This window comes from Haemaphysalis longicornis, unplaced genomic scaffold (genome assembly GCF_048455015.1).
Source record: "Haemaphysalis longicornis isolate Haplotype H1 unplaced genomic scaffold, Haemaphysalis longicornis Haplotype H1 scaffold_1, whole genome shotgun sequence".
Classification (NCBI taxonomy): domain Eukaryota; kingdom Metazoa; phylum Arthropoda; class Arachnida; order Ixodida; family Ixodidae; genus Haemaphysalis; species Haemaphysalis longicornis.
This window is the reverse complement of record NW_027526203.1, coordinates 50,347,201-50,372,252: the sequence shown is the minus strand read 5'-3', so window position 1 is coordinate 50,372,252 and position 25,052 is coordinate 50,347,201. Positions and strand designations below refer to the sequence as shown.

General features: G+C 47.5%; 1 protein-coding gene across 1 annotated transcript in view; it reads left to right on the top strand.

Annotated features, from left to right (window-relative positions):
* The window catches only part of LOC144176234 (serine/threonine-protein phosphatase 2A activator-like), an 85,987-nt gene that overhangs the window by 34,336 nt on the left and 26,599 nt on the right, over positions 1–25,052 (top strand). The window contains exons 6-7 of the mRNA XM_077705201.1: positions 2,714–2,813; positions 13,129–13,253. Of these exons, the coding sequence (XP_077561327.1) occupies positions 2,714–2,813; positions 13,129–13,253 (225 nt within the window). The remainder of the gene's footprint in view (positions 1–2,713; positions 2,814–13,128; positions 13,254–25,052) is intronic.

Genomic DNA, 25,052 nt, shown 5'->3' with positions numbered 1-25,052 from the left:
CGAACAGCTGGCAGTGTAAGGCCGGTTTGAAGCGCTGTCCTCGGCGGAACAGATATCTGGCGACTAGGTGTGATCTTTTGTCTTGCATCTGAAGCTCTTATCGCAGAAATCGGGTTGGGGGGGGGGGGAATCGGGAGCGGCGTGCTTTGTTCGAAGATCAGTTGCGGACGCTCCAGGCGCCATGGCAGGTAGCCTTGAAGTTGGGTAACTGCATAGTAGTGCTAAATATGAATTTCGCGATGCAGAAACGAGACCGAAACTGTTGTTAACTGTTCGCGAATAGTCCTGGGGTAAGTAGAACTACCACAGAACTTAAAACAATGTGCGCAAATGCAATAAAACTGCCTTAAATCATAAAGTAGCTTTGCAACCAGGCACTGCTTGACATTTTCAGCCGATTTCTGGGATTATTACTGTCAGAGCGCAAACCTGACGATTGAAAATCGTTCGCTGGTTCACCATTCACGCCCTGATGTCAGAAAAACGCTGGTGCAGAGTAATTACAAGTGTCACGCATTCTTCTTTGGTAGCAGTGACGCGCGATGACTACGCCCCTTTTCCACACCCAGGTGATTCAAAAGCGTGTCAAAAATCACGTTGCCGTTGCAAAAATTAAAACAAAAATGATTTTGAGAGGCCCTTTTCTGATCTAACTCCGAACAGCTTTACTTGTTCGAGCAACGCCTGGAACGCTATGAAAAGGCACTCCCAAAGTATCAATCAAATTGATCGATTTTGAATAGGCGCGGTAGCGAAAGATTTAAGAAGTGCGTCTCTGCAGTGCGTCAGTGTTTGGTTTTTGTAATCAGGGTCGCAGTGCGGGATTGTAAATATTAACTGGCGTCTTTCGCTACAGGTGGTTTCGTCGCCATTACATGCGTACATGCTGAAGGTCCCAGTGCTGTTAACGAAATTTTCAAAAAGCTGGCAGCAATTTGGTTTCTGTAGCAGTTTCCGCATTTGGAATTCGGTGCCACTGCGCAGTCGTCGCCCTCTGCTGCTCTTCATGGAAAGTGCCGCTTGTGGTTCTAGCTTGTCCACATCTGATCTCTGCAAGTCGGAAGATGACAGCCCACCATTTGATGTCAGCATTTCGAAATGGTCCAAAGTAGCACCAGATTTTAGGCGGCCACTTCTATCTGTGGACTCTGTGGGCATTTCTGGAAGTGCAGGTAGTAATCCAGGGTGCAACTGCTTATTCTCATCAAGTATGCGGCAGTTTCATTGCCATTTATTTAAGGAAAACCTGTACGGCACATTGGTGTAGGAGGATTTAGTTACTAAAACTAGAGTAATCTAACAAAGATTAACAAGAGAAACGTCTCAGGATCAGGGGTCTGACACCTACGTTGGTTGGACGTCACTTGGTATTTCCTACCTAGTTTGGTTTTAGCGGATCATGGTTGTAAATGCAAGTTTTTTTTATATATATTTTGGGGGGCTTTAACGTGGCAAAGGGCTATGAGGCGGGCCGTAGTGGAGGGCTCCTTTGGATTAATTCTGGCCGCCTGCAGGGGATCTTTAATGTGCACTGAAATCTCGATGCAGAAGTGTTTTCGCTTTTCGCCTCCATCTGCAAGGCGGCCGGGATTGCATCCGCTTCTTTGGGCTCAGCAGCACAACAACGCCTTAGCCCCGCAGCCACCACGGCGGGTGTAACTGCAGCATTGATCTATGAAGGTCGTGTACTGGAGCACTGCCCAGGACGATTGTGAAGCTCAGAAGCCAGACCAGCGGGCTTCACGGCAGCTCTCTTGAGCCAGGCACTGAAGTGGCCAAAGTGCCAGGACAGAGCAGGGCCTCCACCTGTGTCCTTGGTTCCAAGAGAAGCGAAGGATGCAGCTCGCGGTGTAGGCCCCTGGGCGATGACGTAGTACGCCCGAGGCTCAGTCGCCGTCACGGAGTAAGAGCAAGACTGGAGGGGAAACGAGGTGCCCTAGCGTGGCCAGATAATGTCACATGGCTATTAAAACAAGTTCTTTTAATTTTTAAGTAAACTCTGTGAAACTTGTCAGTCTTGCTGCTTTTCCCCCGCTGATTTTAAATATGCCATTATTTTTGGAGGCAGTCAAATAGTTCCCAAGATAATTAGACATAATCAGCGATTTTTGGAGGAGCAATAGACAAAACAGTGTTAGTCATGAAACTGTAATCTTTATGTTTTCCAATACTATGAGCCCTGGTGAATGGAATAAGAGAAACAGTTTTTTGATGCGCCGCTTGGAACTAATTTTACAGCTCGTTAAACTTTCCCGTTAATTCGAAATGGTTCCTTGCCACTGGTGCCACCAAAGTGCAAGGAACTCGACCTGACTAAGCGTTAGCCGCTCGTGTATGCTCACGCATTGGGAGAATACAACCGAGAACACAGCGAGTTGTCCTGGAGGTGGGACATTCTTTACAACCAGGGGCCAGAAAAGTGCCAGCTTTATTAATTTATTTCTCAGCAAATAAGGATTGTTGGTCGTCAAACAAGAACCAAGAGAGCTTTTCAGTTAAAAGAAAATGTTTAGTGCCCCTATAACAAAGCCAGTCTCGAGGGAAAGCTCTTGTTGTCTGGCATGGTATTTCTTGGACGCCTTCTGGTTCAAGTTGGAGGCCTGTCAATGTTTTGGCTCTTTTTTGTAAGTGCTACACTGCTGCTGGTGCCAAAGGGCCACATTCTGGCCCACTTCTCCGGCACATGCTAAAAAGCGTCTGTCCTGCTTGACAGGTCACGAAATGAGCTTCGCCATGTTCCTGTGCTGCCTGTTCAAGGTGGGCGCCTGGACCGAGGTGGACTCGCCAGCCGTTGTCCTGTCTGTCTTTCAGAGGTACTTCATGGCTATCATGTTTGAGCACATGCCCCTCAGTGCCAGTTATCGTGGCTGCAATGTAACGAGGCGTGGTGATGGAGAAAACGGGCGGATGGGTTTGCACTACTACTGATTCCCAGCAGGCAGCAGCTGTGCTCAGCAGACATGCTTCACAGATGAGGCTTACTGTCCTGGGCAGTACTTTGAGCACCTGTCCCCTTTGCTGTTTTATTTCTGCCCGTCATCGTGATTTTAGACACGCAGCAACTCATTTTCTTTAAGTGTGTGAGTCCAAGCAAGAAGATGACAGCATTGCCTCCGCAAAACCACCCTGACCTTGCATGGCTGAGGTGGTTGGACTGGCCCAGAATGGTGGGGCGACTCTGGCTGTGGGACGTCTGTGCAGAACACGTGTCGGGCTAGTCGGTCCTTTCCTCTCCCACAACCCCTGGAAGATTTTGTCGCCCATGGCACTGCCTGGGACGAGTAGTAGTTCGCTCGCCCAAGTGCTGGGGCGAGCTTTATCTTTAGTGGACAGCACAGTGTCATGACTGACAACTGATTTGAAAGCATGGTTTCAAGGCATTGAACCACCTGTGCGCATTTTGCTGCCATCACTTTGATACTAGTCTCAAAGGGGTGAGCATCGTGGGATAGTGAAAATGTCATCCCAAATTAGTGCAATAAAAAATTATCCGAATTAGGTTTAAGTGCCACGCACGACTTCAGGAAAAAGAAATTGATAGGACAGAGGAGCACCAACAACTACACTTTATTTCACACAGTGACACGTAGTGCCATAACACCTGAGGAAGAGTTAACCTGCATACAGAGCAAAATGGAGCAGCAGCGCAAGGCTTGCAAACAAGCATGCATGCAGCGCCTCCAACAGCAGATTAACGACCTGCAGAAAGCGGTTGGGGACACCAAGAAAAAATACGCCCAGAAGCGAGAAATGCGCGAGGAGCGTCTGAAGATGCTCAGTGCTAGCATCGTTGATGGGAAACAAAGCCAGCACGAATTGCCTGCTCAGACTGAGGGACGATGGCCTTCTTCTGGTGGGAGGCATTACCAACCTGCGCTGAGAACCTTTCACCCCTCCGACTCAACAGAACAGCACAGCGAACGGCTCGACCAAACCCCAGCAGCACAGCATCCCCCTGAACCCCAAAGCCCACAAACATGGCAGAGCACCACCAAACACCCGACATGGCGGAAATCGTTTCAAGGCCAGCTACTACGGCAGCACCAAAGCCAAGAACAACTGCTGCAACAGCACACTCAACTGCAACAACTAATGCAGCAACTTGTGCAGATGGCCACGCTGCCTTCTACAAAGAGACCTCCTCCTCTTCGCAGCGAACATGCCCATCTTGAGCCGCGAAACGACCTACGTTCGCAGTACCCAGCTCGTACACTCTTTATTCTTCCTCTGCTGCTGCACCCACGATTCATCAACATTGTACCATGTTCCCACTTTGTGGTTTCCAACTTCCTTCACGATGACTATGATTTTTTGCCCTTGGCGTGCAGTAAACAACTGCCACCGAACGGTGCTTGGGACTTAAGCCGGCGGCCGCTACCTCATTTCAAACAAAATTTAACTCATACCTACCATCATCATAGTATGGAGCGGTGTTTTCATGGTGTTTTTGAGTACTGGCACTCACTCTTTACTCTCGAATGGCACTTTTCCTTTTCGCAGAGGTGAGACAGCTGCGCATATTGCGCAGTTTTGATACGAATTTGTTTTCCTGCGCCAGGCTGCTCCAAAAGCTTGAAAATTGCAAAAATTGCGCCAAACTGCTCCAAAACAGTCTAAGAGCCAAGGATTTTAACGCTCCCGTCAGTTGTAGTGGGAAAAAATGCTTACTGACGGCATAATTTCCCAGCACCCCCAAGGTAATGCGGTTTGTAACGGTTTCATTGATCATTGAATAAAAAACCCGCATAAAATTGTCCCCGAGATAGTTTTTTCGAAAGTCACAATGTCGGGTTGGACATGTTATATTCTGGGCGTTTTTAAAGTTTTACCATCAAATACCATTGCAAAGCCCTGTAGAAACAATACTTATGTGTACTGAGGCGACAAACTAGCGCAAGTTGATGAAACAACGGCAATTTTCATAGCGCCATATCTCTGGAACGACATGACTGGGCGCCGCCATCTTGGTGTGGTGAAGATTAGAAAACATGGCCGCCAGGCGAAGCAGTTGCTCGTGGTTCAGGCAGAGTGCTCTTCGCCGATTTCTGCTGTGGTTTTGGTTATGGGGGTGGCTGGGTTTGCATTTAGTCGTTTGGTCTGTTGCGGGAAGTTGCACGACTCGAAAGATGGGAGTTCATCAGAACCGTGGTGCCCACGAATTCGCCGTGTTTCGGCCTTGAGTGTGAGGCGCGGTGCGTGCTTGAAAGGAAATTTCGGTCTCATTGCGGTTTTATAAAACGCTTAGTTATTGCTGCCTTTGACAGCAAGCTTGCGAGTGGCGGGAATGGGCCGATCGACACTGCAAAACTGGCGGTGGAGGCTACATCGCCGCAAAACGTTGAAGCAGTGTCCTATAGCGGGACGGGCTGTTATTGCACACAAGTAATGATGGGCCATCTATCTAAAGTGAAATTTAATGCCAAAAGGGAGGTGGCTGAACATACCAATTTTACTGAAATTATGATCATAGTGAACGTTTGTTTACCTTTGGGATTGAAATGGGAAGGCTGGTAGGGTGCGATGACTGTCACCTCGTTTTGCGCAACTTTGGTTGTGGCTCTACACTTGTGCGTAAAGTCGACTATGGAGTTACAAAAGTAAATATTTCGGCATTCACATGATATTAAAAATTCCTTACGATTGCTTAGTTCTGCATTTTGTTCAATGTTTTGCAATATATTTTCAACGGAACTCTAAGCTCTCTATGCATTGAGCCAAAAAATTTAAAAATGGTTTGTAAAAAGGTTGTGAAGTTCGTACGTCGCGGTACTCTGGTAGAAAAAACTTTATTGAAAGGCTGTTTCACTGTTATGTATGTCAAAATGGATTAAAAAGGGCACTTGTCCGATCCGAGTAGCCAAAAATTTGATTTTTAGGCTCCTAAGGTGACATAATAAATGTCGTTCTTCTTCTCCAAATCAAGGTTCTTCTGCTCCAAAATCGAGATTTTGCTGCTCCAAAAACTGCTCCCAAATCTGATTCAGCTGTCTCACCCCTGTTTGCGGAAAACTCTAGCTGGCTTGCATATTTGTCTGCATGCAGGTTTCACGGTGTTTCAGGGAAGACTACAAGGAATTTCTCAAATTTGTTTTCGGAGGTAAAATTGTTTTTCTTGCAGAGGCCATGGCAGATGCAATAAAACGAGTTCCAATGGCTATTCAGGGCAACAGTTACTGGTGCTTGTTAATTAAATCTTTAATTATTGCACTTAAACGTGTGATTGTAATGTGGAAATTGTAGAGGATCATCAGTCAACTTGATATCCAGTGTTAGATTTCCGAAAATGTAATTGCCTGCAGACCTCTGGTCTCAGTACTTGGGTCCTCCGGACGCGCGCATCTGGAGCTCGGCAGCTGCAAAGCGCCGCAAAGCCATGCCCACGTAGGGACGTCACTCTATGAATGCCACCCTACTTTCCGTTCGAGGCAAGATAAAGCCACGGCTGGGCAAGAGCACATACACTCGCCCACTCTAGCCCGGCCATGATAAGGCGCGGCATGCATGTGATGTGGGCAGTTCTGATTGACGTCGACATGTGGGCATGGCCTAGTGGCAGCTTCTCATGACAGGCAATGAAAAGCTTTGATTCACAGTCATGCTGTTATGCTTGGCAGATGACACCAAGCTCTGCCCACACACCCTCAGAAGTGTTTTCAATAGGCGTAGTTGTACACGTCAGTGAAAAGGGTTACATGACGAAAAACATGGTGGTCAAGTGGTACCAGCTAGTGTGGCTTCTGAGGCAGATGGGGGGGTCCCTCAGAAAAGACGCTCCAAACCACCTTGTTTTGGATTCAGTTCGAAGCCACCTTACGGCCAAGGTGAAGGCGGAGCTGTGGAAGGAGAACACGGACATGCTCATGATTCCTGGCAGCTTCCCTGCAATTGCATACCTGCCAGGGTTCCCGAATTATCTGGGAGACTCCCGGATTTTGATGGTTTTGTACGTTTGTACGGTCGAAACAAAAATCTCCCAAATACACACCCGTTTTTGGCTAAACCTTTCTCCCAGACTAGCCACATTGCGCTGGAGCTACCTGAAAACCCAATCGCATCCTACACCACTGAACATCGTAATAACTTGTGAAGCATAGTTCGCAATGCGCACAAGTTGAACTGGTCAGTACCACAGAAACGCTGAATGCGAGAAGACTTTCAGCACGGTAAAACAAAATTGACCCAGTTCCGAGCATCAAGTTCTCGCACAATCCGAGCTTAGTCGCGTTCTTTTGGCGAAGTGTAGCAGGAACGAACATTGTTATGCTCGGCAAAAGGCGACGTCAGCCGCATCGAAGATTTACCAGTTGACCAGTCGTGTAGCTCGTTAGTAGTTTGGACGAAACAGTGCAGCTCCTACTCTGTTGTAACTAAATTAGAAATGCATGTAAATGTAAATCATTGATGATGATGATGGTTCGTGCTTAACCCTTTGAGGGTCGAATTTTTTTTTTAAAAACTTTCCCTGGTGGTTAAATTAGTTTATTGCGGATTTGCAATGTACAAAATGTCTGAAGTCAGGATTAAATGGTAAAAAATTATCAGGAACAGTATTTTGGGGTCAGCATCACTTAGAACTGAAAAAATTGGCCGCGTATCTGCTCCTTTCGTTGCAAATGCCGTCAAAAGACGATAGTCTTTATCGGCTTTTGCGAAGTAAATGCCTCCCTTCTCTTTACCGCTCACCTCTCATGTTGTTCCTCTTGTGTCGCGCTCCTCCCAAGGTAAAGACGCCAAATGTTTGCTTAAATCATTCTAAATTTCCCGCGTTCCAGTGCTCCAAATTGGGCGTCTCGATGCGAACGCTGCCGTACGGCGAAGACGCATGTTAATCGATGCGCCCTACCTACTTCAACGTTTATAGAACCGCGTTTCCCTACTCCACGTGCGTTGCAAGCAGAACGTGGAACCTATATAGTGGAACCTTGCGTAGCTGTTGCCGGTTGCTTTCTTAAAATGGCGCAAGAAGCTATAGTGGCTCGGGCGACAGCAGGCGACGGCGGAGTGAATTCTTTTTCTGCAATTGATGAAGTATTTAATTTCGCAAAAGTGAAGCATGTTTGAATTTTTATAAAGGAACGATGCAAATATCACTTCTGCATTGATTTGTTGTCTCGTATTTGCGTAATGTCTTGTTCTTTAACAATGTTGAGAAGTATGAACATTACACCGGACATAGACGGGTAGATTTAGCTGTGACTATATAAGACTATTACGCAGGCATTGTTTTGCTTTGGCCGGGTGGCTGAATTGAGTCACAGACAGACAGACGGACAGACATACAGACAGACCAAAATTTCTGGGTTTAAGGGGACGTGCTCCTCCAAACAACTTTTTTTTTAATAATGAAGTTAGGAGGCTGAAATTTTCACAGCTTGTAGAGATTGAGCTCCTCTGGTCATATATGTAATCAGATTTTGAATAGCTGCTCCGGATAAATTGTTACGCAGCATGACTTTCAGAAAAATGGCTTTTTTGTGCACACTTTTTTTTATAGTAAAAATTTTTTCTGAAACTTTTAAAATAGCCTAGGTGGTTCCTTATGAACTGCAGAGTGCACAAATCTACCTGAAAAAGCCTTATCATCATTTTCCTTACCACGAAAAAAAAATGACTGGTAGTGTGCCTTTTTTTGTTCTGTATATTTTTGTTTTATGACCGTCAGAAATATCTAAGGACACAAATTGCATAATGAACAAGATTTGTGCACTCTACGTGTTATAATGAACATCTGTGCAAAATTTCATCCTGATACGACAACTTTAAGTGGGAAAATAAGTGTGCACAAACTCAGAAAACGGACAAAAACAACAAGCTGAGAAAAACGCAATTGAAAGTTTATTTCTTCGGCAGATTCAGAAACTCTTGCTCGAACAACATGAAATTTGGTGGGGATACAGTCTGAAATGTCCACATTGAGGTACTAAAACTAGAATGCTCCTGCTGCATAAGTTGCACCCTCACGGTTTTTGCTGGGGTAGTCCTTGGTATGGGACCGTTTCACCAGGCTGCGGCAATGGGGCTAACCTTAGCAGTCAGCTTGGCACACATCTGCCTGATCCTCCGATGGTCACTTGCATTGCTTAGTCTGACCAGTTCTTCTGAAGGGAAGATTCCCAGTTCTTGGAGAACTTGCTCAAAGCTTGTGTGGCCCCTGTTGAACCACAACCCTGCGAGGGCAGTGGCAGTCTCCACTACAGTGAACTGCAGGTTGTACGATAGCGTCCTGTGCCAGATGCACAGTGCTGCTTCCGTCTCCATGGCATGGGATGAGCAGTCGACATTTTTTTCACACACAAGAGGCATGAAAGGCTTGCCACACTTCCTCCTCTTGCTAATCAAGCTTTTGGTGGCGGCTACAAGTACAAGTAGTTTGACAGCACCTCAAAATCCAGGCAGGGACCAGTGTCAAGAGAAATGGCAGTGCCAACACTGTTGTGGCTCGTGTCTTTGCTTCTGCCAAGTACCATCAAAAATCACACTGAGGTCAGTCTGACCAGCTTGCAATGCAGTTACTTGCCTTGCTTCAGCAAGGTTGTCAGAGACGCCTTTTGAGGCCGCAACATGAACTTTTGGCAGTGTTGTAGAACTTCTTTTGATGCTGTGGTTTTGGTAGACCAAGAATGGCACAAAACCTGCACAGCTGATCGTGTCCGATGCCAACCGCGCGTGCAGAGAGTACCGCTTTCACATTGACGGCGAAACTATAACGGGACTTCCCCTGCAGAGTTCTGGTTTGCGGCCTCCGCGACCGACGGCGGCAGCGCGCTGCGACGAGTGAACAGAAAAAATCACTCCCGCAGCCACTCCCGCAGGGCACTTCTCGTTTTTGCACTTCAGTTCCAGTACCGATGCGAGGCCCTTCCGCTTGTTCGCAACCTCAACTACGACGAGTTCGCACTTCCCGCACGTCGCGCGCACGGCGCCACTCAAGGTCAGTCAGAGCGCCGACGTCACAGATAACTGCACCGCTCCCGTGGCTGGCTGTCTCCTCACCTTGGAAGGCTGCCGACTGCTTCTCCGATGCGCTTATAAAGCCGATATCTTCGCTGATAAAATCAGCCCCGCCTGGTAGAGCCGCGCTTGCAACGCTTGAAGGCCCGGCGCCGTTAGGCCTCACGGTGCCGGTCGTGCCGGCATTGGCCGTGGTCGTCACAATGCTGCGCCGCTTGCGCTTTCCTTTGTACCGGCATGAAGTACGTTGCTTCCGGCGACAAAAGTCACGCTTCTCCTCACCGTTGACGATTAAAAACACTTGATAAGGAAATAGAAAAGATAGCGCGAAGTAGCGAACGGAACGATGCGGGCGATGGCGGCTCACAAGCGGCAAGAGCCAATGGCGGTCCTGCTTTCGCGTCACGTGATTTAAATGCCCAGTGGGAGCTCGCAAAACAAGCGGGAAGAAACATTTTTTTTATTTTTTTTACGCGGAGATACGAAGCTGGCGAGCGGCTCAGTCGAGAGAAGAAGGCTTGATCTACCTCTCTCAAGTGACCGAAATGGCGGCGAGCCACGCTGCCGTGCGGAATAAATTCTCAAACCTGGCTGAAATTTGGCTTGATTGCGCGATTTCTTGGGTCACCGCGAGTCATTCAGACACATTTTTCACTAAGTTCTTGTTCGTATTTCGTTTTCATTTTTTTACCCATGAAAGAAGGATAGTCAAAGATGCTAATGCAAGGGAAAACAAAAAATCGGTATATTTCGAAAAAATCGCGTTTTTTCGACCCGCGTGTCCCCTTAAGTAGCCCAAGAAAGACTATCGTCTTTAAAATGTTCAATGGTATTTCAGAGTGTGGTATTCCTTGAAACACGGGTCTACGGACAGTGCCTTACCGCAGTCTGCATGCATAAAGCGCATGTCCGAAAATGAGCTGTCTTCTTCCCAAGAAAGACTGTCTTCCGATTCATACTCGGTGAAAGGAGCAAACTCAGAGTCAGAAGAGTCATCGCAGTTGGTGTCATCAGAGCGGGCAGTTCGTTGGGCCATATCGCCGCTTTGCCGTGCATCTGAAGAACTCGAAGGCAACCCAGTAAACGAGGAGAGCGAGAATAACTCATGCGCGCCGGTGATAAACAAGCTAATAGCAGCGCCAATGTAGATAGAAATCAACTTCCGCCGCCCCCGCAACGGAGTCTCCGATTAGGTTATTTCAGTTCCAAGCAAGGAGGGCAAGAATACCTAGTGAGCGTGGGTAATAAACAAGATAATAGCAGCGCCAATATAGATCGAAATCAACTTCCGCCGCTCCTGATAGCGAGCGCCGATCAAGTTTCACGCGCCTCCGATGCGATCACGTGGCGAAACTGAAACCACGAAACGCGTTGACACATACAGACGCCGTAACGCACCGAAGCCAGAGAGTTCTGTTTTTCACCGCAAGAAGGTAGCACAATCAAATTTCAAATACTTCTTGTAAGTCCCAGGAGGTGGCAGCACCTCCCAGAGAGCATGCATCGTTAATATGGCGCGAAATTTGAAACGGATGCTCGAAATCGTACCCGTACGGCAAAAACCTTGCGGGACGGAAAACCGCCGCAGTACACGTACGGCAAAAACCCTCAAAGTGTTAATGGCGCAAGGCCGACTAAGGGCAAAGAGCGCCAGATAAGAAGTTACTGAATTTTGATGAGACCGTACATACTAAAACATGTGACTAAAAGTAAAAGTGATGCAAAACAAAAGACAATGGAGATGGCTGGTGTATAGGGCCAGGATGATTACACGTGATATGACAAGAGCTGCAGAAACTTTGCCTCAGCAAAAAACTTAAAAACAACACGTTGACTAGAAAACATTGGTTCATCGGATAAAAAGTATGATGGGTGCAGTGGAATGTGTCGTCTATATAATTAGGGGAAATGTTTGTGTCGTGTTGTGTCAAGTGCCTTGCATGTGATTAGTATGTGGACTACGGATAGGTCCCTTCCACACCTGCTACACGTGGGTCGCAAAGATCCAGTGAGCAGGTGGGAGTGTATTGCATGTGTGTGGCCTATCCACAGCCTGGCCAGGGCGACTTCAGTGTATTTGTTGTGTGAGTCAGTTGTGTAGCGTCCCAATTGTGGTTTGATTACATGTAGTTTGTTGTCTGTCTGTTGATTTCAGTGCAATTGCCATGTGTTACGAAGCTGTCGTCTGATGTGTGTCCTTAGGGAGGTGTAAGGTACTGTTGTGATGTCAACTGTAGTCACGAGAGCATCATCACCAGCCATTTGATCGGCGGCCTCATTGCGAGGGATTCTACAGTGTCCTGGTACCCAGCATATAGTTATTTGAAGATTTGAGGCATATGCAGTTATTGGCAGCTTGAAAAGAGCATTGATCACATAGTTTTTAGATGACCTTCCTTATGACAGTGCCTGTACAACACTTAGGGAATCTGTGTACACGATGGACTTAAGAATTTTCCATTCTGTTGCTACTCATTTTTGTATGCCTCCCTCCCCCTCCCCCTTCTCGCCCCCCCCCCCCCCCCCCCCCCCGGGACAGATCTCCCTAATGCCATCTCGGCGAACCTGGCAGGTATGCAATTGTGATTCCTTTCAACCTCTGGATATCAGTGCGAACAAGCCCTGCAAGGACGTGCTTTGCTGCGAATACGCCAACAGGGCGTGTGAAAAGAGCCTCCCTGATGGCTGTGTGCAGTAGGGTGCTGCTCTCAGCGTGGGCGGCTGTTCCTAACGACGTTGTGGTGCGGTCGACAACAGCGGCGACAACAGCACCACTAGCAAGGACAACGACAGAAGTGGGGACGAGTAGTGTAGCCACTAGGCAATAAATTTTCGTTTTGGAACTTAAAACTCTTCCACCAGTACGTCGTTTCCGTTTTTTTTTTTTTTTTTTTTCGACTTGGGGGGGGGGGGGGTGTCAGTTTACATTTACAATCATGTAAATTCAGTACTGTAGCACATCGAGGTTTTCCAAGATGTTTTAGCAGCCAAAAGAAGACAGTTGAATGTGACTGTTGACTCCCTGGCCACCTGGGGGTCTGCTTGTTGTTGTTGTACAGCCTCTGATAAGGGAGATGGTACGTGCCACAGAGGATGGTATAAGTGAACATGCTCTTTTACTTTGCCTGGTTCCAAAGTAATGCCAAATGGGGAAGCTGTGCTGTTCCTTGGCCGCAGGTACCTGGAGTTGGTGCGTCACTTGCAGCTGGAGTACCGCATGGAGCCTGCAGGGAGCCACGGGGTGTGGAGCCTCGACGATTACCAGTTCCTGCCCTTCGTCTGGGGCAGCGGGCAGCTCGTGGGTAAGCATACAGGCTTGATAGCGATCACTTTTGTTACCGTACAATTCCACATCAGCGTGTATTGGCAAGGTTTAGATAATATTGTCACAAAACCAAGAACGAGGCAATGGAAGTTTATTGACGGGAGCTTGTGCTACACAATAAACTAGAAGAAAAACACAAATGTCAAACAAGCAGCCAAGAAATGGCAGCGAACAGAATGCCATGGCGTTTGCTGTGCATGTATTTATCTAGGACCGCTCGCCTTTGTAGAAACATCCGTTTGTATCGAGAACTTTGTAGACCAAACAAGGACAGTCCAGGTCAAACATGACACCCTTTCCCTGTCAAGAAGTAGTTTGTGGAATTATCCCCCTCTAGTAGTTCATCGACCCAATGCTAAAACAAAGCAGTTTGCAAAACAATAGAAAGTCTTTTAGCTAATTGCTGGAGGCGAACCATATGTGCAACCCCAGGCTGCGCTGCTCGTTGTGTTTGGCTGTCACCGTCGGGGACAACCTCGTAGATAACTTGTCCAACTTGTTGAATTTTGTATGGTCTGAAATATCACATGTTGAAAGCTGCGCCTGTTGTTAGTTCATTATTTACAGAATTAAGGGGGCACATGGGTCTTTGTGGCCGAAAAACGTTAAAAAAAATCGTTGTCTGAAAAATGGCATTTTCTGCATCCACGGCCATTTTTATGTCAGCCTGCAGATTTGCTCATCAAGGGGCACCGTATTTTATTGTAAATAGCATTTTAAAGTGCACTCAGCAGTTCAGATTGCGCAGAATTCAATGGTAAAAGGGCACTTTTCTTGCAACGCAAACTTGGCGTTTTGTTGATGGATATCTCGGCACTCGGAGTAAGTATGACTGCAATTTTTTTGCTCCTGATACCTAAATATGTGTAGAATACAATGTCGGAAACAAATTTTCAAGTGGAGGCCCTGGAAAATTATTCTTGTGTTCAATTGACACCACCGTGTAACCATTCTTGGCAGATGGGGGAGTGAAGATCAGCGTGTTGTAAAATGGCCAAAAATCAGTAAATCAAAAAAGTTTTTCCTACGTTGTATTCTTTAGTCATTTGTCTGCCTAGCCACGTGGGAATCACCATTCTGTATTGAGTGGTTATTTTGTAGTTGGTACCCAAAATAATGGCAATTAATTCTTAATTATCTAAAAAAATAATGAACTTGAAAAAATCTAATTGCAGATCTCAAATCAGCACAAGAAACTCCCAAATGCTGTGTAGTTTCACTAAAGGAGTACTGACACGAAATTTCTCACTTTCAGTTTTCAGGCTGTAAGGAATACCTATTGGCCGAGTAATTACGAAAATCGAACCGAAAGCCGTCAGCCGCCAACACAGAATTAATTATAGCCCGTTTATTGCAACCAGTTTTAAATTTGGTCGCCGCGCGGGAAAATGGCCGTTCGAAGGCCAGCCTTACGTCACGGTCTCACCCGTGACATCAGCGACGTTCGTCGCATCGTCTGCTACGATTGCACATGGTCCGTACTCGCCCGCACAGTCGACATGTTGTCTGAATCGTCAGACTCGGATGAGTCGCTGCCACCCGACAGACAGAACAACTTTATTTAGCCAGGCGATTAGGCCGGCGATGTCTTCGCCGGCGTCCGTTTTTTAATATCACTGCGGCTCGAACCGGCGCAGACCGTGATAGCAACAGCTTGTCGCCACTCTTCTAATCAATCTGATCGCGAAAAAGAAGTTCCACATGCGAGAAAGTAGATGTTAGTGTGCATAGAGTTAATACTACTGACTCTAGAGGAAAAGCTGCCCGGCCAGCCCGTGCATTGAAACCGTGCTACACCCGGGCGCTGACATAATGCCACCCTCACAGCGTTGCCCGCTGCCTTTTTGCCTACTAGAGTTGGCGGCAGTAGTCGGTATTCACCTAGTAACCAACGCATTCCGTCATGGCAGCCACCGTTGCTTGCATGGTTGCTTGTGAGTGCGCCGTGAAAACTTTGCTGTGCAGAAACGTTGTGTGAAGTTTTTCCTGTGGTAGGTAGCGAACTTTTGTGCCATGCTGTCGCGTTGGATGCAGTTTTGCACTCTTCGCAACTGAGAAGGGTAGCGCGTAGATTAGCGGGTACTTCGTACGCTCGGAGAGGTAGCTTTTGAGGGTGCGTCAGTGGAGTTCAGTCGTCGCTTCGGAGTTGAGCGGACGTGTTTTTTCGTGCTCCTGTGCTTCGGAGGGGCTTCATTTCGGCGGCCCGTTGCAAGCGCGGGCCGTTGGATGTCGCCCGGCTTTCGCTCTGCTGGTGTGGGCAGTCGAGTGCCAGCTCCCGTCCCCTCAGTACCCGTATGGTCCCTAGAAATATGTGCTAGTCTGCCGTCCGCCGGCCGCGAAGGGGGCTCCTTCGTGATGCATGCAGCGGTGGCGCTGCAGTCAATCGGAGCGCGGTGGCCGGCCGGCGCGATGGGCAGCGGCGGACGGCGCTCTGCCGTGCCGCTGCAGCCTTCGTAAGTTCTGCCCTATTTCTGGGCGGGTTCAGCCCATTTTAACTGCCCCTTTTCGAACCCTATCCGTTTCTGTCGACAAAACAAAGTAGCCAAATAAGTTGGTTCTTACCAGTACGAAGAGTTTTAACCGTAGCGTGAAGTGACAGCAGTACGTTTTCGCGTATTATGAAGGATCGAGCCTTGTAAAAACCGCGGAATCGTGTCGCTACGCTCGCCCCCGAGTATGTATCGAACCCATTTCGACACATACACGGGGACTTCGGGAACACTGCCGGCACGGCACCGTTTTCCAGCTTGGAAGCATCATGTGGGACTTCAGCTACATTACCAAGCAAACAACCGTTCTTTGTGAATACCCCCGCCGTTGTTAACTGATGGATTAGTCAGCACGTGAAAATGTGTGTGGTGTGTCGGCGCTCCGCTTTTTTGTATGGCTCTTTGGAACCGTCTTCCTTTGCAAGTTTCCCAAGATGTTATCGCCTGTACGTGTATGTAAAAAAGCAGCTGGAACCGGTGCCTTCTGACCTTTCGCATCGTTGATCTGGAGGCGCTTAAGCGCACGTCTTCGCGGCCCCCTCAGTTACGTTCAGTCAACTTGGAATCTGTTAAATGTAAATGCCGAATAAAAAAACAAGATGTGTGCACATAAATACGAAGTTTTATCACCTTCAGTCATCAGATACAGTGATTTCTCCATAACTCGAACTCGGATATCTCGAAATATCGGTTACGTCGAAACCTTTTTTTGCCGTGCATATATCTGCCATAGGCGACATCTTCCACCCTTTGTCTCGAAACGTCTTTTCGGGGATCACGGATATCTCGAAATGTTGACAAAGAGGATGCAATGCAACATCCGCTGCAGGCATCTCATAAGCTCTCGGTTAAAGCATAGCTCCCATTACGCGCCGAACACCATCGCGAACGGCAAATTTGCGCGGGGTACGCACTGTGCGCGGCCGATGTCCCGTTAGCGGAGTGCTGTCCAACGCTTACATCGTTGATATAGCTGGGGAAGACGCTTCTGATCATGTGGACAAAGACGTGTCTAAGAAGTGCCAAAAACGGCAGGAACAAGAAAAACATGCTTTGCCTGTTTCACAGAAAGATAGAATATAGCGTTGGCTACCAACAGTTGATGCGGCATTGAGAAGCTCGAGAACACTTTTTTGGGACCAGATGCGAAGGCGAAACAGGCGAGCATCACGCAGTTCTTTTTCCGCAATACCTAAAAAAATTGTTTTTTTTCTGCAAATTATTTTGCCTGTATTCCGGAAGCGTCCCTGTCCATTGGAGCATTTGTTACCAGCACTAGCTCTTATTCCAGTGATCTGGCCATACATTTTTGGCATTTCGCTTAACCCAACACTGCGCTTACCTCGAGATTTTCAGAAATTTGGGTACTATCAAACCTCTTTTGCGTGCCTGTAATTTTCGTGAATACCACGATTTGAAACATTTGCCAGCATTGGGTACGTGAAACTGATTTTTAATAACACCCGGCTGCAAATCAGTAACTTCGCTTGCATTCCTCAATGCACACGTTCTTTTTGATCACCCACACACTCGGGGTGAATTGCGAGACGTACGCGGGGAAATCAAAACAGCAGAATATTTGTGTTATGGCCAATCATTATATTCGCGGCTGTTTGAAACCAAGGAGTAAAAATATTGAGGTTTATTTATACTATCATGACCATATATACCTTGCTTTATCCCCCCTGCCCCCGCACTCTGCCCAAAGTATTTACGAACAAGTTTTTGCTGGCACAACATTTTACTCAAGCTTTCGCTTTTCTTCTTGTCAGCCTACCAGCCGGCTGCATGCTTGTCACCGTCAATGACGTTCGGGAATGACCCGGTAGTTTCGATGTGGAACAAACGCAGATTATGGTGCCGCAGGGAGCTCTTTTTGAACGGTATCTCACTGTCTGAACATTGCGTAAAAAAATCATACACCCCTCTGTCTGACGACGAAGATGGTTGAATGCGAAGCTTTCTTGTGAGCGATTCGCTGTCGTCTGAGTTTTGACATTGACTCATTGAGCTTTGACTTTGAGTCGCACGCATTTTGGACTTATGATCGCGCCGGATTTGACATCGACCCTTTGCCGTTTGATTTCACGCGAAGAAAGCTTCGTGTTCAACCATCGTTGCAGAGTGGAGGAGTGGATAATTTTTCTGACTAATTACATGTGCACGTCCATGCACTCCTCTCCAAATCCAAACTGCTTTGACCATGTTGGAATTGCGCAATGAGATAGACGTCGGCTTTATAACGCGATGGAGTCAGCTTCGATTCTGACCACGGGAAGCGTTTTTTTCCCCTCTCCACTTTACTCACAAACATCACTGTCGTCAGAGACAGTTGGCTTTCTTGCAGTGCTTTTTCGAGGCGACATAGGCCATCAGTGAGACATAGAAAGCTTCACTTTAATAATGGTTCTAGCTGTGGTGGTGAAACGGCTACGCTGGTTGCTGCGGTTTCATCCTTCGGTCTCACTCGCGAAATTCAGCGGCCTTAGCCCAATTCACGAAAAACTCGGGGCGTGAAAGTAAAAGGTCTTATAGTACTATCGTACCTTCAATTGTGAGCTGATGTACTTCGTACCATTTGATTTCACCGCTCTAAGTGGCCGACAAACCACGATGCGCGCTCGCGCTCCGCGGCAGTAGCGCGTCACAGGCCGGCCTGCGGCCGCTCTCGCTCTGGCTGCTCGGGCGCTCCGATTGCTCGCAGCGCCCTTTGGGCAGCGCTGTGCGTGCATCAGCGGCGCGGACACGCCTTCCCATCGAGAAAGCGCGTGGACGGCAGACTAGCAAATATTTCTAGGGACCATAGTACCCGTCTCCAAAGCCGTCGGAACCGCCACAGACTTCGCTCTTTGTCGCACCAAGCTCGCCTCCGCGCTTCACCGTTCCTTTCGAGGTTTCTCGTCTGCCGGACGCAGCGTTACGCCAGCCAACAGTGTTCGTGGTGTGTTGTGTGCGACGGAATCGACCACAGTGGAACTACTCTTCTCTACTCTTTCCTCACCTTTCTAATCTTTACTTTTCTCTCTCCTGTCCTATTTCCCCTACTATGCTTGCTTCCGGGCTGTGTTAAATGCAGGTGAGCTCCCATGAGAGCTTAATAATATCCCCAGTCCATTTATTTTCCTTCTTTCTTTAAAAAGAAATCACTTCCCCCTGATTGATTTTTTCCCCGGTGGCTTCTCCCGTATTCGCGCATGCGCTGTTTCTGTATGTATCATTTTGTGTGTGGTAAAAGAGTTCAGTTGATATGCAGCGCTAGTCCTGTGTAGTCTTTTCTTAGTTGTCCCGTCTGTACAGCGCTATTTTAACATGTTTCACACGCCTCCCCCCCCCCTGTATGCGTCAGCTGATTGTTTTCCCAATTTATTGAGGTGCTCTCTACAACTACAGTGGAATCTCGGTCATACGAATCTCAAGGGGCGGCAAAAATATTCGTATCACCCGAAAATTCGTATCATCAGAAAACGAGAAAAAATGGAATAGTGCCGCGCATATGTAACAGGCGGCGGCAACAAGGCGTCGGCTGTTGCCGTGAAGAGGTGCAAGTAGCTTCAGCGACCGCTTGTAACTTTTTGTTAAAACGCAGCTCAAGGTGTAAACTAAATTGCTCATGCGGGAAAGAGCTCACAAAGTGGGAGAAAACTGCGCTATAAAATATCATCCGCGCCAAATATGCGCCGCAGAGGTGGCCCAGCTGCGAGCGCTTCGAAATCGCCGCCATGAGGCACACGTCTCCCCATTGGCGCAAGACATGAGGCTCCTCCCACTGCCGTTCACGGCAACGTTGGGGGCAACCGAGGCTGAGCCGGCTGAGCAGGATGTGCACGCCCGGTCGGGGCTAGGGCGGCGGCGCGCGCGGTGTCGATACCAACGCGCGCACGCCGCCGCTCTAACCATGCCGTGGGCAGAGGTACCACCCCAGCAGAGGCTGGCGCCGGGGTGCCGTCCCGAATCGTAAACGCGGGAGTCGAAAGAACGCGTACTCACCTTCGAAGCGACGTGCGCACGCGAACCGCATTGCCCCCGCGACCATCGCCTCCTGTAAAAAATACAGGAGGCGATGCCGCGACAGATGCTACCTCGCTCGGAAAATGACGCCCGACGCGCGCGGCAGTGGGAGGAGCCTGCCGACTTGCGCCAATGGCGAGGTGCGCTCTTCATGGCGGCAGTTTTTCCGGTGGCCCCGCCGGAGATGTTTAGGCCTAACACCCCAGCAGATATTGAACGGGCGCTTTCACTAGCGGCGCGGACAACGTTTTATAGTATCGTTTTCACTTACATTATTGAGCTCCTTCACCGCTCAAGCAACTTCGTGCGTGCCTTGAGTGATATTTTAGAGAGCGCTCAGAAGCGGTCGCTCGAGCTCCCGACACCACTTCGCGGCCGAAGCCGCCGCCATGTTGCCACCGCCGGCCGCGGCGCGTGCAGATGGTTATGCGGCAGGGTCAGCACGCCTGTGGCGTGCGCGGCGCGTTTTCGCGAGCAAAAAACGCTCCATGCGGTTCACGCTCAATGCTTTTGTGCCCGCGCGCAACCACGGCCGCACTAACACTCCCGCCTCCCGTCCACACTGCAGTCGTCTGCTCGCGGCTCGCGTGTTCGTATCACCCGCACCGGAGTGGTAAATGCGTACGGATCATCCGAATTTTTTTACATTGCATACAATGCATTTTCGCCGGGGAATTTTAAAAATTCGTATCACAACGAAATTCGTATGAACCGAATTCGTATCACCGAGATTCCACTGTACTTGCTTTCCTAGCGAATGGAAGTTCGAACTGGACAACGCTTCCAAGAAGTGCATGTAAATGGAAATCGTATTTGTGACTGCACTTTATGCTAAACAAACACGCTTTCTGTGCCTGTGCCTGTGCCTGTGCCTGTATACGAGGCCCCTGCAGCACGTGTGTCCACTTTTTCCTCCAGTTGAAATTCTTTTAGGTAGTGGCCCTTGCATTAGCTTAGATTTAATAACCATGAAATACCCAAGCTTAATATTACTATGTTATGTGCATCATAAAACTCACTCGAGAGATTTTCCCTTTTTCTAGGTACGCTTAGAAGATTTGTCATTGATTGTATGCTTGGGAACGTCACACAAGATACATGATTAATGTTGTCAGGTAACATTAGATCGCAATTAATCTATTTAATAGCAGCTTAAACAAAATCTCAACAAAAGCAAACCAGAGACTAGAAGATATCATGTAGAACACGCATTGAACGTCACACAAGATACATGATTAATGTTGTCAGGTAACATTAGATCGCAATTAATCTATTTAATAGCAGCTTAAACAAAATCTCAACAAAAGCAAACCAGAGACTAGAAGATATCTAGTAGAACACGCATTCCCATTCTGGGTTTGTGGAACTATAGCTTTAAGTACTTCCAACTACAAAGAAAGTACTGCGAGTGTTCATTAGTCGCTGCAGGGCTCTTTACCTTTTAAAATTTCATGCCCCCTCTCCCAGAATAGAGAAAGAGGAAAATTGTGTGAGGAACTAACTATTTCCAGCAAAGCTATGGCAGGTTTAAAGCCAATAAACAGGCAGGGTTATAAGCAAAAAACCTTTTTGAAGAAAAAACAGTTTTATGATAAAAAAAACCTAAGCACCGGGAAGAGGAGAAGAGCGAAATAAACAAATACAAGCAGAGGCAGCATAAAAGAGCAAAAAATGAACAAAGCAAATGCAATTCTACGAGGCAGTTAGTCACGAAAGCTTGCCACGAAGGAGCAGACACTTCAGGAGAAATTTCAAAAAATTAGAAATTATGTACCCTATTTACATTATGTACACAGAAAATCAGACATATTTCAGTGGTTTTAGACAAGATGGAGCTGAAGTAGCCAAATCAGTTCTTGCCTTGAAGAAGCAGATTGAAGTGATTAAGAGAGAAAAACAGTCACAGGTGCTGTATGGGTGTTACCAGCATGCAGCATCCTTCGTTTGCCCATTTTGTCATTTTGCCTGCTTGTTTTATGCCTATCTTTTTTTCGCCCATGGTGCTGTCTTTGTACTGGCCATTTCCACGCCATGTTTTTTTTCTCCCTAATGTTTTATCCTTTATTTTATGCCAGTCCTTTCCTTTCAAGTTTCCTGTTCCCATTTCCACATGTAGCACAGACAGCTGAACAGTTCTTCTCTTTCCTTGGTTAACCTCCCTAGCTTTCTTCTACAGTTTCTTCCTTTCTTTGAAGTCGCACATTAGGTCATCTTAGCCTTGCTCTTACCATCACAAACTTCCCTAGAGGTGTGGAGGTATTACTGGTGGTGAAATAAAATTTCTTGGATGAGAATTGCTTGTACATATGACCCTCTTGCTTTTTCTGTGTTTATTTTTGCTTGTTCTGGCAGCCAAAGAGTAATGTACGCATGAAAAGTAACTTGTGCGCAAGATTTTATTGGGCTCAGCTTGCACAAATAACTTCTCACGCCTCAAACAAAACCGGTGGAAGGATGAGAAGGCAAGGCTGGCAATGTCAAAGTTATTTTTTTCGTTGTCGGAATTGCGACACGGAGTATGCTCTATGGTGTGAAGCACATGATACACGGGCTGATGGCATTGTGATGGCCCATTATTTTTGATGAAAATAAGAATGTTGATTACCACAATCTGAATGAGCATTAGCCAGAACTTTCATAATCAGCTACAGCATTACTGGAACCCAGCTTCGGTAATGCAACTTCGTCATCATCCTTGTTGCTGTGAGCACGCTGGAATGGAAGCGTGGAAATTCCACAAGGTCTGGTGTGACACCTTTGTGGCCACCGGTTTGATGTTGGCATAAATGAGAAGGCTGTGCTACACATATCGAATTCCTTCCTTCTATCGTGTATCGCATTCCTTCCTTTTATCTGGTGCATACAGCTGAAGAACGTCTCCAGGTGGCCCTGGCTGAACCGATACGTGCAGATGTAACTGTCGCAAATAATAAAATTGAGAGTTCAATTTATTGTCGGCTTTCTTAATGAATGCCATATGCAATGCACATTAAGTGTCTGAATACTCTATATTAGCAATTGATAGTCTCATGCTAGGCAGTCTGATTCACCTGCTATAGTTATGTTTGGCAGCTGTTGTAAAATTAACCACTATGATTGAACTAATGAATGACAATAACAAGTTATAGGTACACTCACATTAATTTACTTTTCAAGGGAGACGTATATCCTTCGTCGACTTCGCCTTGCACAACATACATGACGGTCCCATCGCGACCCAAGAAAGCGCATATGTGTGTTACCTCAACATGCCTCCTAGGCGGTTTCTGCTGACAGACAGATTTCCGGCCGAACCCTCAGGCATTTCAGGCAAAACCGCCTGCAGGCGGGGTGGTCCTGATAATTGGGCGTGAACAGAAGTGGCCGTTTCCGTTCATTGGCGAAGGCACCCAGGGAAGGACAGAATAATTTTTCTTAACGCCCCACCGCACGGGTGCCCATCTCACATGAATGAAGTTTACTCCTCCTCCAACTCCTCTGTGCAGTTATATACATGGGCCATTTGAGAGCAGAGGTGCAAGTATATGCAATTAAACAGCGTCGCTGATCCGCCGAGTTTAAGAAATGTGTCATGCAAAGAATCAAATATATTCTCGAAAATTTCAGATTGCGTGTTTCAGCAATCAAAGGAGCATGCACCAATCGCACACACCCATACAGGAGATTTCTGCACCTACATTCGGGATTACCTTTCGGCTTCGCCTTGTCCTCCTCTAGACAACGACCTTATTGTGCAAGTAAAGTTACCATTATTATTATTAGTTGGGGGTTGTTTTATCTCTGACTCAAGTAAAACACCGTTCAGTGAAAGTATAACAGCGCCCGTACACAAGACCCTAGTCATACGCTAGGCATGGTAAAATGTTTCGTACATTTGTTTGTTTTTAATTTACGAATCATATACGATCAAAAGGAGCCAATCTGCCCAGAAATGTTTCGCGTAACATGATATGACCGGCTGACAGCGAGTTAAAATTGGCAGCAGCCACTACGGACATGTAGAGAAGGTGTCCTTGAAGATAGGCGACAGCGGCTTTATTCCGTATCGGCGGCAGTCTTCGCAAGCTTGTCTTCGCAAGCAACGAAGTGACACAGCAGACACTAAGGCGTGTTAGAGTGAACCTTTGTAAATTACCCCCACATGACTGACGCTCCACACAATATACCGAAACTGAATTTGGCGCCTCAGCCCGACGTCCTCTATTTGCTTAATATTTCATTTATTTTTGTTGTTCAAGCATGAATGCTTCAATAAAACTAATAAAAAGCATACAAACCTATAAAAAAACACAGTTATTGCCATAAAAGTTTCCTAATTTTAGCTTAGGGCCCTAAATTTGTGCCTCATTTTCAAGAAAAATTGTTAGCCATATCTTCAACTACTGATCTGGCAACTACAGCGTGGCATCATGGCGGCATCTGTGTTTAGACACATGTTTGAGCCAGCTTTACCCGCCTGTTAGTGTGTTGAAAAATTGTGCTAGGGGTTGTTATCAGCGCTGAATTTAAAAGTGGCGTTCAAATATTTGCCGTGATATTAAGCCTACGCTGACCGGCAGAGGAGGTTCGGCGCTACGACCCAGCACTGCCGGCACCGCGGTGCAGCGAGCGGCCGAAAGATGGCGCCACCTGCGCGCTAGAATCAAAACAGGCCGCGGCAGATGTCTTGGTCACTGATCGCTGGAACGGAAATTATCGCCAAAATAAAGCTCCATATGCGAAAAAGGGGATGATAGTGGTGAAAAGTTGTGTAAGGGATGGTCATTCGCAATTCTACAGATACCAGCGATCAAATAGTCGCCACGATACTAAGCCTAAAGTTCCCAACACCCAAGGTGACCCGAGCACCGAGCCCGCTGGCTTGGGCGACTGCTCTTGCGGCCGCCGCCGCGCACAAACTCAGTCTACGTTTAGCGCTGCATGTCGTCGCGTGGAAAATAATGCATCTTGGCATCGTCGTCGATTAGCTCGGACAGGCTTCCACGAGCAGTACTTCACATTCCGCGCGCTTGCCATAGCACAACTTGGGGGAGCTCGGCGACGCGCACTGCCGCGTCGCCGCGGTGCCCGTCGACACCGCGCGGTGCCGGCACCGCGCAGTTTTCGGCACCAGTGCAAGGGAACACCATGCTCCGGCCACGAACTGAAGAGCAAAGACATCGAACACGCAAAGTTTACAAGCATTTCTCACACAGCTACGCCCACGTCTCCTGCCCAAACGAATACCACCGACAACAGCAGCGCAGAATATCGTTTCCGGTTCCGAAAACGACTATATG